Below are 13,491 nucleotides of genomic sequence, written 5' to 3'. Positions count from 1 at the left end.
AACAAGTGACAAATGGTATGATTGAGGTGCAATATTGTCCAACAGAAGTACAACTTGCAGATGGTTTTACCAAAGCAGTAAAACTTGACAGGTTTGAGTTCTTGAGGAGGAGTTTAGGTTTGGTTGCTTGTAATTCAAGTATGAATTAAGGAGGAGTATTGAAAAGTGTAATTCATCTTGAATTAGTTAGTTAGTTGTTGAATAAAAGTTAGTTAGAACTAACTTGAGTTAGTTAGTTTGTTAAGAAACTAACTAGGTTAGTTGATAGTTAGTTAGGCCAAGTTGGTTAAGCTTACTTGTTGTACAAGCTAACCATATAAATACACTAGTGTGTATTCATTGTAAAATACCTTTTTGGTCCATTAAGGATGAATAAAAATTTCTATTTTTCCCTAAGTTTGTCATAATCTTCTTTCACCAAAATCATCAAGAACAGTTTTCATCTTGTTCATCACAGTTTTGCAAACTGTGTTCATGCTCATGCTCAAGCTTGTGCGCTTATGAGCTTGCCTGCGTTCTGTGCTTGCTTGTGTCTGCAATCTGAGCCTGCTGAGCCTGTTGAGCCTGCAATCAGAACCTGCTGAACCAAGTCTTGTGTTCTGCTGCGCCAACACGTATGACACACGTCACAGTTCAGACATGTGTCTAATTTTTTTCTCCTTTACACCGACACTCCTTGGATCGGTGGTGGACATCTATAAGACACTCGTATAACTCGTGTCAGATAAGTATCCCAAAAGAATTTTTTTGTACTCTCCTTAAACACATATTAGGCATATCCACAAGGGTGAAAGATGTTTTGAAACAACAATGCTGATCAATAATGGATAAAATACTTTACATTTTGATTATAATATTTTTTGCTTTTGACATTAAAAGACTTGTATCATTTCATTAATAATAATAATAATATCATAGATACATGTCGGTATATTGCTAAAGATATGAAAACCAGCTAATGATGAAGTCACCTAAGCTAACTTATGTGCAACTTTATTTGTTTGTCTCTTAATAAACTTAACATGAGAGTTCACAAAGCTTGTTGCTAACATAATCCTACAATCATTTAAAATAGCTACAAGGTCGGAGTTATAGGTTCTTTTGCTATAAAGACTATTCACCACCCTCTTACAATCAATATCGAAATCGATGTCACGATGTTGCAATTCATCTGTCCATTTGAGCGCACGTAAGAGTTCAATAGTTTCTCCAATCTTCACAAGAAGAATAGACTTTATCCATTTAGTTCTAACAATCACAAACTTTTCTTGATCGTCTCCAATACAGTACTAATTTCCACCTTATTTAGAGTAGATGAAAATGAAGTGTCGATGTTGTCAGGGACGGATCCAAAAATTAATTGAACGAGGGGCTGACCATTATTTCTAATAAATATTACATAAAATTTAATTGTAATTTATATGAATAGGGATCAAATTATACCGATATAAAATTATTTTACACTGATTTATTTATCAGAATTAATTTACACTATAAATATACATACAAATTAATAATAATTATATATAAAAAACAACTTTGAAAATATAATATATACACCATTAAGAGTGGGAGGGAGGGGCCGAAGCCCACCCTTGCCACCCCTTCATTCCGTCCCTTTGTATTACTAAAATGCCAACATAGAGATGTCAATGATACATTGTGATACCTTTACACTAAGTTTTTTGCTTACAAAATGTGTAAAGGGATGGAAGGACCATGGTACCCTACATATGGGACTTGAGGTGGATATCATACATGAAAGGGGCAGCGTATGGGGGCAAGTGGGCCACATGAAATAATTGTAATTTTGGAGCTCTTTTTCACTTACGTGCATAAGATAAGTCCCTCCCTTCATTCATCTATTGTTGCATTCTGTCCAGCCCACGTGTGACCTCTAATTGGGCCCCACTTCCTTTCCTGATAAAGGTCACCTTGCTAATTGTAAGCTAAAATCTAACGGCCACCATTGGTCCTTTATTTTTTGAAAATATATTTCTATTCACAATTGTAGTAATTATAGAGTATTGTGGAATTGGTAAGGTCAATTTTTTATCTTATGACTAATCTCATTATTGTCTTATTAAAAAAAAACCTTACATATAGGATTGGATCTGTGTATATACTTTTTTTTTTTTTGACTTAGTATATATATATATATATATATATATATATATATATATATAGTAGTTGGTTCTTTAAGTATGTATACAGTCCGATTTTTTATTAAAAAACAATCACTATTTTAAAACATGACTCCTATATAACCCATGTATCTGCTATAGTAGCCGAAAAATCAAATTTGAAAATGAAAGTTCGAATACTCATACGTGGAATGTAACCGACCAATACAAATCAACAGAAATTGTGTCTATGAATTATATGTTGTTTTTTATGAAAGGTGATAAACTATCTTTGATATACTTCTCTCTATTGGTGTTTTTTTTTTTTTAAGTTATATTATTGTCTTTTTTTTTTTTTTTCTTTTGTCATCCGGTGCGATAAAATTCATGCTATTGTGAGAAAGGATTTGGTGTCAAAGATAAAAATAAATGGTTGAAGAAGGGTAAAAAATAGGTATCGTGACCCGTATATATATTATCTTCATTCATGCAAGTTTTATGCTTCTCTTCATTTGTCCAAATCATGTGATTATTTGTTACCATTGTTTGGTAATATTCAGTTTTTTGCAGATGGGTGACCATAATTCTTCTTATTCTTCATAATTTTTGTTTTAATATCTTTTTTTTCTGAGAGAGACAAAGGAGGAACTCGCATAAAGGGGGCTGAAGTTCTTTAACTGGTATGTGTGTGTAATTAGTCACTGACAACCAGAAACCTCTATTTTCTTTTCTCACACATGATAGACAGATAAAACATGCATATATAATCTTAACTCAAGGTGTGAGACAGATTATCGATTTTATTGTTGTTCTGTTAGATGATGATTTGATGCCGACGCCGAGAATGACCATTGATGAGTTGGTTGAATCACCTAATGTATTTATAGATTTGTAAAAATATATTCTAAATAATTAGGATATTTTTATTTGTGGGCTAATTAAGTGAAAACTTTTCAGCCATTTTTATAATACCTATATTGTTTCAGTTTATGCAAATAATATTTCGACGTTATAATATAAAACATTGTATAAGACCCGTGCATCGCACTGGTATGCATCTAGTATTTTTAATCTATGTCTAATGATCAATTGTGACGAATATTAAAAGAAGAAGGGAGTATAAAAAGTGTTCTTTCCATCCTAAAATTTTCTCTTTTAGGTTCTTAATTTAATTAACATGTGCATTTAAGATTTTTTTTTTGTTTTACGATGTTAAGCAATGAGTACCTAAGACCTCATGCATACTACCCAAATTCTCCACCACTAAACCAGACCTAGTGACTTATGTGCATTTAAGACTTAAAACACTTATTAGTACGATTCATATGTTAAATATGAAAAAGATGATTATATTTGAAAACTCAATTTGAATGGGAGAAATAAATTGTTAATTGATTCAGTGGTAATTGATGCTGAACTTGGTAGGGAGGATCACGGTTCGATCCCTCACAACTGCGATCGGAAGTAACTGAAACCACTTGATGCCAGAACTGACGCCCGAACTAGATTAAACTGGTGGTGAAAGGCTAAAAAAAAATAATGGAAGAAATTATTTTATATCCCATTATTTTACGGAGATTATTAATCACTTTAAATCACCGTAGAAAAATTGTAACTAAAAAAGGGAAGATATATACAGTACTAGTCGCATAATAGGAAATGTTAGGTGAGGGATGATGAGTAGAAAACATAGGAGTAAGTTTTTTTTTGAATGAGAAATAATTTATGGAAAATGCTAAAATGTACTAATAAGTTTTTGGAAAATGCTAAAATGTGCCCTAATGACACATGATGAGTAACTTAATATAGAAATACTCATCTCAAAAGTTATGTATTTTACTTTTCAAAAGTCAAAGTGTTGGTATTTTTCAATAGAATAATATTATTACTTTTGGGTTCCTTAACATGTGCCCTTAGGGCACACATTAGCAACACCCATAATTTATTATCAATAATCAAATATCTGCACAAGATGAACAGAGACCCGTAAAAAAAGGGTTAAAAAACAAAGACATCTTATATAAACGGAATACAAATAAAAATATCAAAACAAATACTACTACCTAATAAAAGTCTACTTCCAATATCATTCTTTGAAAAAACATAGGAGTAAGTAATTTACTGAAAAAAGTTTTGGGGCCAGAGTAGTGAACACAACTGAATTTATTATTAGAACTAGAATTAATAATTCCATAATTCATGCTTGGGGTTCCTCATTCACCGAACATGATTCAGCATAAAACCTTTGGCTTGTCTACTAAAATTAGAAAAGTTGTTAGATTCAAATCTGGGCCAGGCCATGCACAACGCGTTCAAACGCAAATTTATTAATTTAATTAATTCTAAACTACTCCTTGCTCTACTACTACCTTTCAAAATAATTGAGACGTTAAATGTTTCTAATAAATTAATTAATGTTCCCATCCCAATCCCTTATTGTATTGACATATGAAACTATAATTAGACACACATTAACGTTTACAATACATTGAGTCAGCTCAGATCTCAGTGGCATTGTCAATTTCCTCTCCATTCCAAAGAAATTAAGAACCATAAGTGATTCCGTGTGTGTATGGTACACGTTATCAAAGTCTTTGTGCTAGGGTACCATCAAAATTGTACATGCATGAGCATGAGTATGACCCCCCAAATTAATTGTTTGTAATAAAAAAATATAATGTCACACACAAGTGCCATATACTTGGGTTAGGAAAAAATGTATATATGAAATTTTAAATTAGGAATATTCTTTGGCATTATGTTATATAAGTACTCTTTAGACAAAATTTAAATTTACTTCAAAATAAGTAGGGTACCAAATATATAAAACTAGAGGCCACCAAAGTGTTACATTTATTTTTTTATGTTAATTAATTATTTTTAAATTTAGTCTTCAATGTATCTCATCCGTATATAATTTTATGAGAGAAGATCCTTTCCCGTACTGGACTGTGTCCAGTTTGATCTCTGCCCTTGATTATTTCTATGTCGAATAGAATGGATGGGTGTGATTGGACTGGACAGAAAATTTACGGGAGACAATCCAAACTAATTATTTTTTTTTGTGCATAGAATTTATATTCTTAAAATGAATAACTGTGAGATTCAGAGTTCAAACTTCAACTTTGACATATATAATATATATCTAAATCACTTCTAAATATCTATAGAGACGCATACTAGTTATTCATTTTGTTTATCTATGATGAAACCTTAAATTATGATATTTAAAAATGGATGGACGGAGCTAGGGTACCTTGAAATAAGGGTTTGAACATGCAGTACACGAGGGACCACGTGGGGGTCTCCGATGGCACCGCTGTGTGCGTTGAAGGAACCCTTGCTTAGTTTTTTAGGATTTTCAACCAATTTTTCAAGGTCGACCCTTCTTTTTACGTTTTTGTTTTACCTATAAAAAACTAATAATTTAATTTTATCCATGCCATGCGCATTCTTTCCAAAGTTAAGTGATTTTAATATTTGTAATTGGGCTTAGTATAAAATGTTTAGGATAAACTTGGACATTAGTATAGGGACTCACGTGCTCCTCTTATTCTTAAACAACGTGCTCCTTTTTCTTCCAATTTTTTAATCACGTATGTTTAGTCTCCAATTACTATCTTTAATTTTTGCTTTGGGTCAATGAAAATGAGGTATTCATGGTACATTTGGTTTAAGAATCGAAGCTAATGTCCGTGGGTACTTCGAAAAGAAGGTTGGATCGCATATAATGCCCAAAATTATGGATTCCGTATGTGTCAACTTGTTCGTGTGCATATATAATTTCATAAATAAACTTTCTAGTACTATTTTAAAATGTGTATCTCAATGTTTATAAAAAAAAAATGGTGTCCATATGCATTCACAAAAACTATGATGAATAGTTATAATTTGTATGCATGCTTGCAGTATACTATGTAGTTACAATTGTGATGCATAAAAACTCGTAGAAACGGTTCACAATGAATATGTTAGAATTATGGTGATTCATCGCAATTTTAAAAATTACAGTAGATCACCGTCATGCTAACATATTCATCGTAATATTCATCGTATGCACTTACAAGAAAAACATTTTAGGTAATTTTTTTTTTTTGGGGAGAAGTTTGTATCCCTAATTTTTGTGAAACTATCTTATGTGTGTGCCAGTAGTCCAGTTTATACTTACTACACTTTTAAATATATGTGGCCCGCCAGATATTGACAAACTCCTACAATACTCCTTTTTCTTTGGGTGCTTGGTTACAATTTTTATTGATAAAATAAAATATGAAAATATTGTCACTTATGAGTTACTATGACATATGATACAGGTGTTTGTTTTTTTTTAGTTTTTTCATTTTTTGTCGTGCGTGTTGAGTTGTCAAAAACCATTGGCTTAAAAATATAGTAGATTATTATTTTTGTTTAAAATTTAGATATAAAAAGAATAGTTTTTATGAATGATTTATATAGGTTTAATTCATTTGTTTGTATCAGGCTTCTGCCTATAATGATAAAAATACAAAAGTTTTTGTCAATCTTGTTCTCCCCTAATTTTTTATTTAATATTTAAATATGTTTTTCCTACAATATTTGATCATATAAGAAATAGATAGTGTAGTTCTCTGACTTCCCTTTTAACAATTACTAGTACTTGGGGTTACTTTCCAAACCTCCAAAATTTTAAAAAAAAAACTAGACATGGCCTTACAATCTTAGTAATATAATTTATCTAAAAATGTACTTTCATATGCATAAAATTTAAGTTTTTGCAACATGTATCTCGAAAGTAATTTATCAATTAGAAAAAATCTCCGAAGTAATTTAGGAGGGTGGGAAAAGATTTTCGCTTATTAGAACTTACCAGCCCATAGCCCAAAAATAAAGTCTCATATTCCAATACGAAGAAGAAAAATTTGGACCATGCATCTATTTGTTATCGATAAATTCTTTTCGCCCCTCCACACATATTTTCTCATACTTTAATTTTTCTTTTCTGCCCTTGCAAAAAAATTTCGGAAGCAAATTGGGAGCAGCTTTCCAACCTTTTACTTCACATTTCCAATCATGTAACACACGCACATTGGGAATATTTAGCTACTATAATTATAGAAGCAATAACCGTAAGCAAACTCGAATAATTGGAAAATATTGAAGAGCCAGCTATATACGAATAATTATAGTTTCTATATTTCTAGAGAAAGAGAGTTAATATATTATCTATTTGTAGTTGTGATATGTATGAGAATGATGCATAATTATTTTATGTATTGGAGGAGTAACAAGTACTCCCTCCGATCTTATATATAAGAAAAAATTTACTTTTTAAATTCATTAAAAATCTAATGTATTTAGACTATATTATGGATCAAATATATTAGATTTTTAATGAATCTAAAAAGTGAATTTTCTCTTATGTATAAGACCAGGAGTATCTACTTAGTATGTGTTTGGTTCTGCGGTGAACAGAATTGATTTTGACAGAATTGAGTTTGACAGAGTTGATTTTGATAGAATTGAGTTTGACATAATTGATTTATGTTTGGATATATTCATACAAAAATGAGTTGAACAAAGAATTTGAATGTAAAAATCAATTTTAGAATCAGAAGTTACGATTTCTAACTTCAAGTAGATCAATTCTTGAGGCAGAATCAATTCTAGAATCTGAAAATTTTGAGCGTGACTAAATATAGAATCTGAAAATTTTGATAAAATGAATAAAAAAACAAAAACAGGAGGATGATGAAGTGATCAACCCAATTCCAAAGGGGTTATTGATTCCTCGTCTTTGTTGGGTGGTATTTCTATTATACAAGAAGGAACCCATCAATCAATATAATTGCTAATGGAAGACCCGGAGCATATTTTAGTACCTTAGGAATCAATTTTGCTTAAATTATCATCACTCTTAAAAGGCTTTTCTGCATAAAAGTTTACGTTATGATTCAAAACATTATGCATCTCTTTGCTGTTTTCGTTTTTGATTTATTTCTTCGGATTTCCAGATTCTATATTTAGCTACGGATAAATTGTGGCTAACACTTTACCAAAAATCTTTTTTATAATTGTTTCGGTTTGCAACTTTTTTACTAGAAAACTTTTCTAAGCCATTCCGAAATTTTCCAATTTAGCCACGGTTAAACTTCGAAACTCAAATGTATGGGTGAACTAAAATAATAAAAGGGTATAATGGGAATATTGAGTTGTTTGTAGGGGTAAAAGATTAAATGTAGGGGTAAGAAAAAACATTTCTAAGATTATATTTTTCGGCCCACTTCTATTATGTTGAATTCTTTCCAGAATTTCTCTCTTCCCACCACCATATTTCTTTTCTACCCCCATTTCTCCATTTTTGTCCTTGTTTCGGAACACTTTTTAGAAGTTTTATGAATTTTTTCTGGTCCAAATTCGAGAAAAATTTGGAAAACGCGTTCCGAAATATTTATTCAAGGACAAAAATGAAAAAAACGAAAAGTATAACAGAAATACAGGGGGTTTGGAGAGAAATCTTCTTCTTTCGAGCGGCCTAAAATGCAATTGTTAAGAGTCCCACATCGGTTGAGAGATGGCTTGACTAAGTGTTTATATACTAGAGGCAATCCTCACCTTACAAGCCGGTTTTGTAAGGATGAGTTAGGATATATACTCATCACTCCATATAAATAAATTTAAATTGTAATACAAAACGCATATTTAAATCATATCATTAAATAAAAAACAAATTCAAAAAATATTCTAACCAAAATTTTAAATATAAGTTATTTTGAAAATGAGAGGAGAGGATAGAAAGGAGTGAAAATTGACAATGAAATCAAAACATATGCATAATTTCCTAGCTAGATACATTGTCTATTTTAACTCATTTCTCTCCACTTATTCCATTTTCATATCTCTTCTACATAACACACCTCAATGATTAAAAAAAAAACAAAACATATGTAAATACTATTATGTTTGGTTTGTAGTAGCTAACTACCAAAAGAAATTAGTGAGTTCAGAGTGAGTTTGTGAGTCTTCAAGTTCATTTGATGGAGAGTGAGCATGTCTTCCTTCATATGTGGTTATCACCATTCTTGGATCTTCAGCCAATCGTTCGACGCGTTTCTTTACTCGACAATTATCTTGTGTGCAACGGTAGTAGCTTCTACATAATGTACCCAAAACATATAATGAGATATAGAAGAAGGATGCATAAGACCAAGAAAATGAGATTATATGACATAGAATAGTTAAAACATTCATGTAATCATTGTCTTCAAGTTTTCTATCATGTTTTAATATTGCCATTCATCATTCATTTTAGTATTGATTAGTGAAGATCCCCTCACTTTTAGCTCCCCCAACCCCAAACAAATGTTGAAATATATACTCCCTCGTGCCTTATTTATAAGCAAAAATTATTTTTTAGATTCATTGAACTGTTAATGTATATAACTTAGATATAGACTAGATACATCAGTTGTTCAATGAATCTAAAAAATAACTTTTGCTTATAAATAAGACCGGAGGGAGTATATCAGCATTGAGTAAGAAGTCAGACATACATGCAAAGATGTTGAACTTGAACAATACATAAATGAATTGATTTATAAAACAAATCTAAAATTTTAGGTGAATATGTAACGTCAAAATCATTCGTATGTTGCTTCTTCGCGGTCCAAAAGCAAAATTGCAAGTAAAAGGTAACCATAAAAAGGCTCATCATACATGATACACGTTCATTAATAATGAGTGTAAAGGAGAAACATCTAATTTCTATACGTCTGGGATACGCTTTACATAATTTTAATAGGCCTCATTTTCTCTGCACATAATTGGAGAAATGAATGTTGTATTGTGTCTATACAGTGTTGATACAGTTTGTATTCCAATAGAAATATTATTTTAACAGAAATTTCTAAACAAAAACACGACAAACTTACGTATTTGTGCCATTTTTTCAATACTTTTTTGCACACTTCAAGAATTGTGCATAGAGAGAGCAAAATACCGAGTTCATCTTTTTGTCCATAGAAATATGTTCATATAACATAATTCATTCCGATATCATTGCTTATTATACTATAACATATGCTTGTTTAATAAATACAAATTAACATACGAAAGTCTTAAAGTTTCCACATTGTAACATTTGAGAGTCCTAGCTTTCAACATTGGCAAATTTACATATCCCCTCTCTTACAAAAAAACCTCTTTCATAATTTTTTCCTCATATATATAAGACATAAAGTGAAATCTAGCTTTAATATAGTCAATGATTGTAGTCATGTCCCTCTTAAGCCCCAAAATCAGTAGTGAGCCATATCCATATACTAGTATACAATACAATTTTGATATAAAAGAATAAACAATAATGAGAAGAAGTACTAAAGGAGTGGAGAGAGAACATAAAGCCAAACAAGAGAAGAATGTACCAAAAAATGTGATTTAAATGTACCAAAAAAAAAAAAAACAACAAAGAGAGAAAGAATATATATACCTTGGATGCTGAGTGTTCTTGACCACTTTCTGTCCGTACTTCCTCCATTTGTAACCATCATCCAGCACATCCACATCACTCATAGTCTTGAAGCAAAACCTAGGCTCCCTCACCTTCCTTCTTCCCTTCATTTTCTTCATTTTTATGGTAGAAGAAACCCCTATATGATGATTATGATGATGATGATGATCATCTCCTCCACTACTTCTTTTACTCATCAAACAATCACTTACTTGATCTCCCCATGCCCTAAATTCAAAAATGCAACAATAAGACATTTCTTTACAAAGTCTAATTAAAAAAAAATCAAATTAATTAAAAAAAATTATATAAGGAACAAATTAGGAATTTAAATCAATAACTCAATACAAAAGATCTGGCACAAGGACCACAATCTATTTTTTTATAGGCAATTTAATTGTTAGTAGCAGAGGTCCCCTCAGATTAGTCACTTATAGGGTCGGTTACCGAATTTTCAAAAAAAAAAAAAATTGTTAGTAGCATAGATCAAACTCTAAACCTCAATACTATATTTCAGCGTCTCAACTCATACTACTGAGATACTCATTTCGGGACACACCAAGATCTATATTTAATAAATTAAAAGGAATATTCTCTCACCATGAATTTCCTCTTGATCTATTCAAGGAAAGGAGTTGGCCTGCTCCTCCAAAACAAGAAGTAAGATCATTGAGATCTTCGAATTGTCGCGGTTTTTGAACAGCTGTTGCAAGTAGTGTTTGAGCAAAATTTGCAGCTTCAGGAGAAAGTGATGAAGAAGGAGTTATTGCACTAATACCTTTCAAAGATTGATCATGGCAATTACCCAAAGGAGGTAAGGTCATGTTGGAAGGGAAAGGAATATTGAACCCGGTTTGCATATGGATCTCATGATCTTGCTCTTGATCAAACAAGCTATGGTGGTTAACAATATTTGTTGTTGACATCACTAATATGAATATGATTCTAAATTTCTAATATTAATAATCTTGCTCTTGATCTCTTCTTCTTCTCTCTAACCTTTGTGATCCAATATAATCTCTAACCAAAGTTGGAGAGAGTATATATGAAAAAGAGAAGATATAGATAAGAGACAAGTGGTAGCTATAGTGTAGGGTTCTCTTTTGAAGAAACAAAGTGAGAGAGTTTGTTTTTGAACTTTGGTTGAGGTTACACCCATTAACTTGTAGCTATAGTTAGTATATCTTATAACGTCGCTTCGCTTCTCAACCAACTTTCCCTTTTCAATTTGCTTTTCTATCTTCAAATGTTATATATGGGTAATGGGTTCGAATTCACCCGAGTGACTAGTAGTCTCAGATCGACTAGAAATGAAAGAAATGTTTTATATATACATGAAAAATGACATATATTATTAATGCCTTAAAAATTTTGGATAAGTTAAAAATATGGTGTTAAAATCATTTAATTTATTCTTGGTCATATAAATGCACTTAAGCGTTTTTTTTTTATGAGATTTTTTTTTATAAATTAAGTGTTTTTTTTTTTATGAGATTTTGTTATCTAATAGATTAGGTTTTTTTTTTTTTTTTTTTTTTTTTTTTTTGCATTAGTCTCTTAAGAGCTTAATTATAACAATTGATGTTTTCGTTAGAATTTGGGCAACAATGAAAATAATTAGTTACGAATGTCTCATATGAATGAAAAAAATATTCAATATAATATTTAAATCATAATCTTTCATTCTAGACTAATCTATTTAATCGGCTTTTCTCATTAACTTTAAGTTACAACAATGTCCTTCCTCGATAGTGGAGGTTTACTATAGCAATGAAGTCAACAATACAAGACAAAAGGTTAATTGAAAGCTTGCTCTTTTTCTACTCTCCTCTCTGCAATTGCCCTTAAGAATATATGAAACTTACATGCAAAAGCTCATCACTATATAGATAATAATTATAACATGGGCAAAAGTGAAACCTGTTGAGTGCACAATAATAGACCAAAGGATACTTAATCAACTATATATAAGTGAAAATTATCATTCATCAATTCGCCATTGATCCTCTAAAAAAAATTGAAAAAGAGAGGAGCTGGCAATCATTCATTTTGTAGGGTTACCTTTAATATTACTATCATGTTACAATAAAAAGATTAACTCTTTAGGGGCACAATGTGTAAAAGAGAAAAATATCACAAGACAATGATGATGAATCTTGGTGCAAATCTCTAGCAAAAAAAAAAAAATCTTGGGTCCAAATCTATCATATTCCTCTGCATCAGCTGGGAAGTTATGATTATTATGATAGATGAATGAGGCCCTATTTGACTTTTGCATCAAAAAAGCTTATTGCCTTTTTCATATGCTTTTTGTTATTTAATTTCCCAAAACTTGAACTAACCCACCCACATATATACATACACCTACCTTTTTCATTTCTTTTCAAAAATTCCCTCAGATCACCAACCTTATAATATTGTCATCATCTGTTGAATTAATTGTATAACATTTGTGTTTAGCTTAATATTTTGTATGCCCAAAAAGCATGTGGACCAATGTGGCCATTGAAAGCATATAGTTTCTCTAAAAGTTTAGAAAAATGTCTCTTTTTGTGCTTTATCTAGTGGTTTAACTAAGCCTTACATGATTATATATATAATTTCATTTTGTAGAATCCAATTAGTTAGATTCAAATGATTAATAAGTTCTATCAAAGAATTTTTAAATGAAATTCAAAAAATGAATTGTTTGAGATAACTTATATTCAAATTTTAAATGAAATAATTTTTAATTATGTTTTACTTACTTTTTAACCAAATTTCAGATTATCAGGATCCATTTCCCTTAGAAGTTGGAGTGAAAAAAATATTCATTTTGTAGAAATTAAAAACAATGAAGTAAAGAGTTGCTATGATTAACTAATTTATACAGTGAAGCAAATA

At 30.7% G+C, this 13,491-nt stretch overlaps 1 protein-coding gene across 2 annotated transcripts; it reads right to left on the bottom strand.

Annotated features, from left to right (window-relative positions):
• Positions 1-8,830: 8,830 nt before the first annotated feature.
• LOC123915909 (probable WRKY transcription factor 13) lies at positions 8,831-11,905 on the bottom strand. Of its 2 annotated transcripts, XM_045967184.1 has the most exons (4): positions 11,387-11,798; positions 11,209-11,311; positions 10,588-10,836; positions 8,831-9,252 (listed from the first exon to the last, which is right to left on the bottom strand). In XM_045967184.1, exons 1-4 carry the CDS (start codon positions 11,532-11,534, stop codon positions 9,081-9,083), a joined length of 672 nt encoding a protein of 223 aa, XP_045823140.1. In that variant the 5' UTR covers positions 11,535-11,798; the 3' UTR covers positions 8,831-9,080. The 2 variants fall into 2 exon arrangements, with proteins under 2 accessions (XP_045823140.1, XP_045823139.1); XM_045967183.1 differs by having other exon boundaries at positions 11,209-11,905.
• Positions 11,906-13,491: the final 1,586 nt, after the last annotated feature.

The sequence above is a fragment of the Trifolium pratense genome, linkage group LG3 (genome assembly GCF_020283565.1).
Source record: "Trifolium pratense cultivar HEN17-A07 linkage group LG3, ARS_RC_1.1, whole genome shotgun sequence".
NCBI lineage: Eukaryota > Viridiplantae > Streptophyta > Magnoliopsida > Fabales > Fabaceae > Trifolium > Trifolium pratense.
This window is presented reverse-complemented; position numbering and strand designations above follow the sequence as displayed.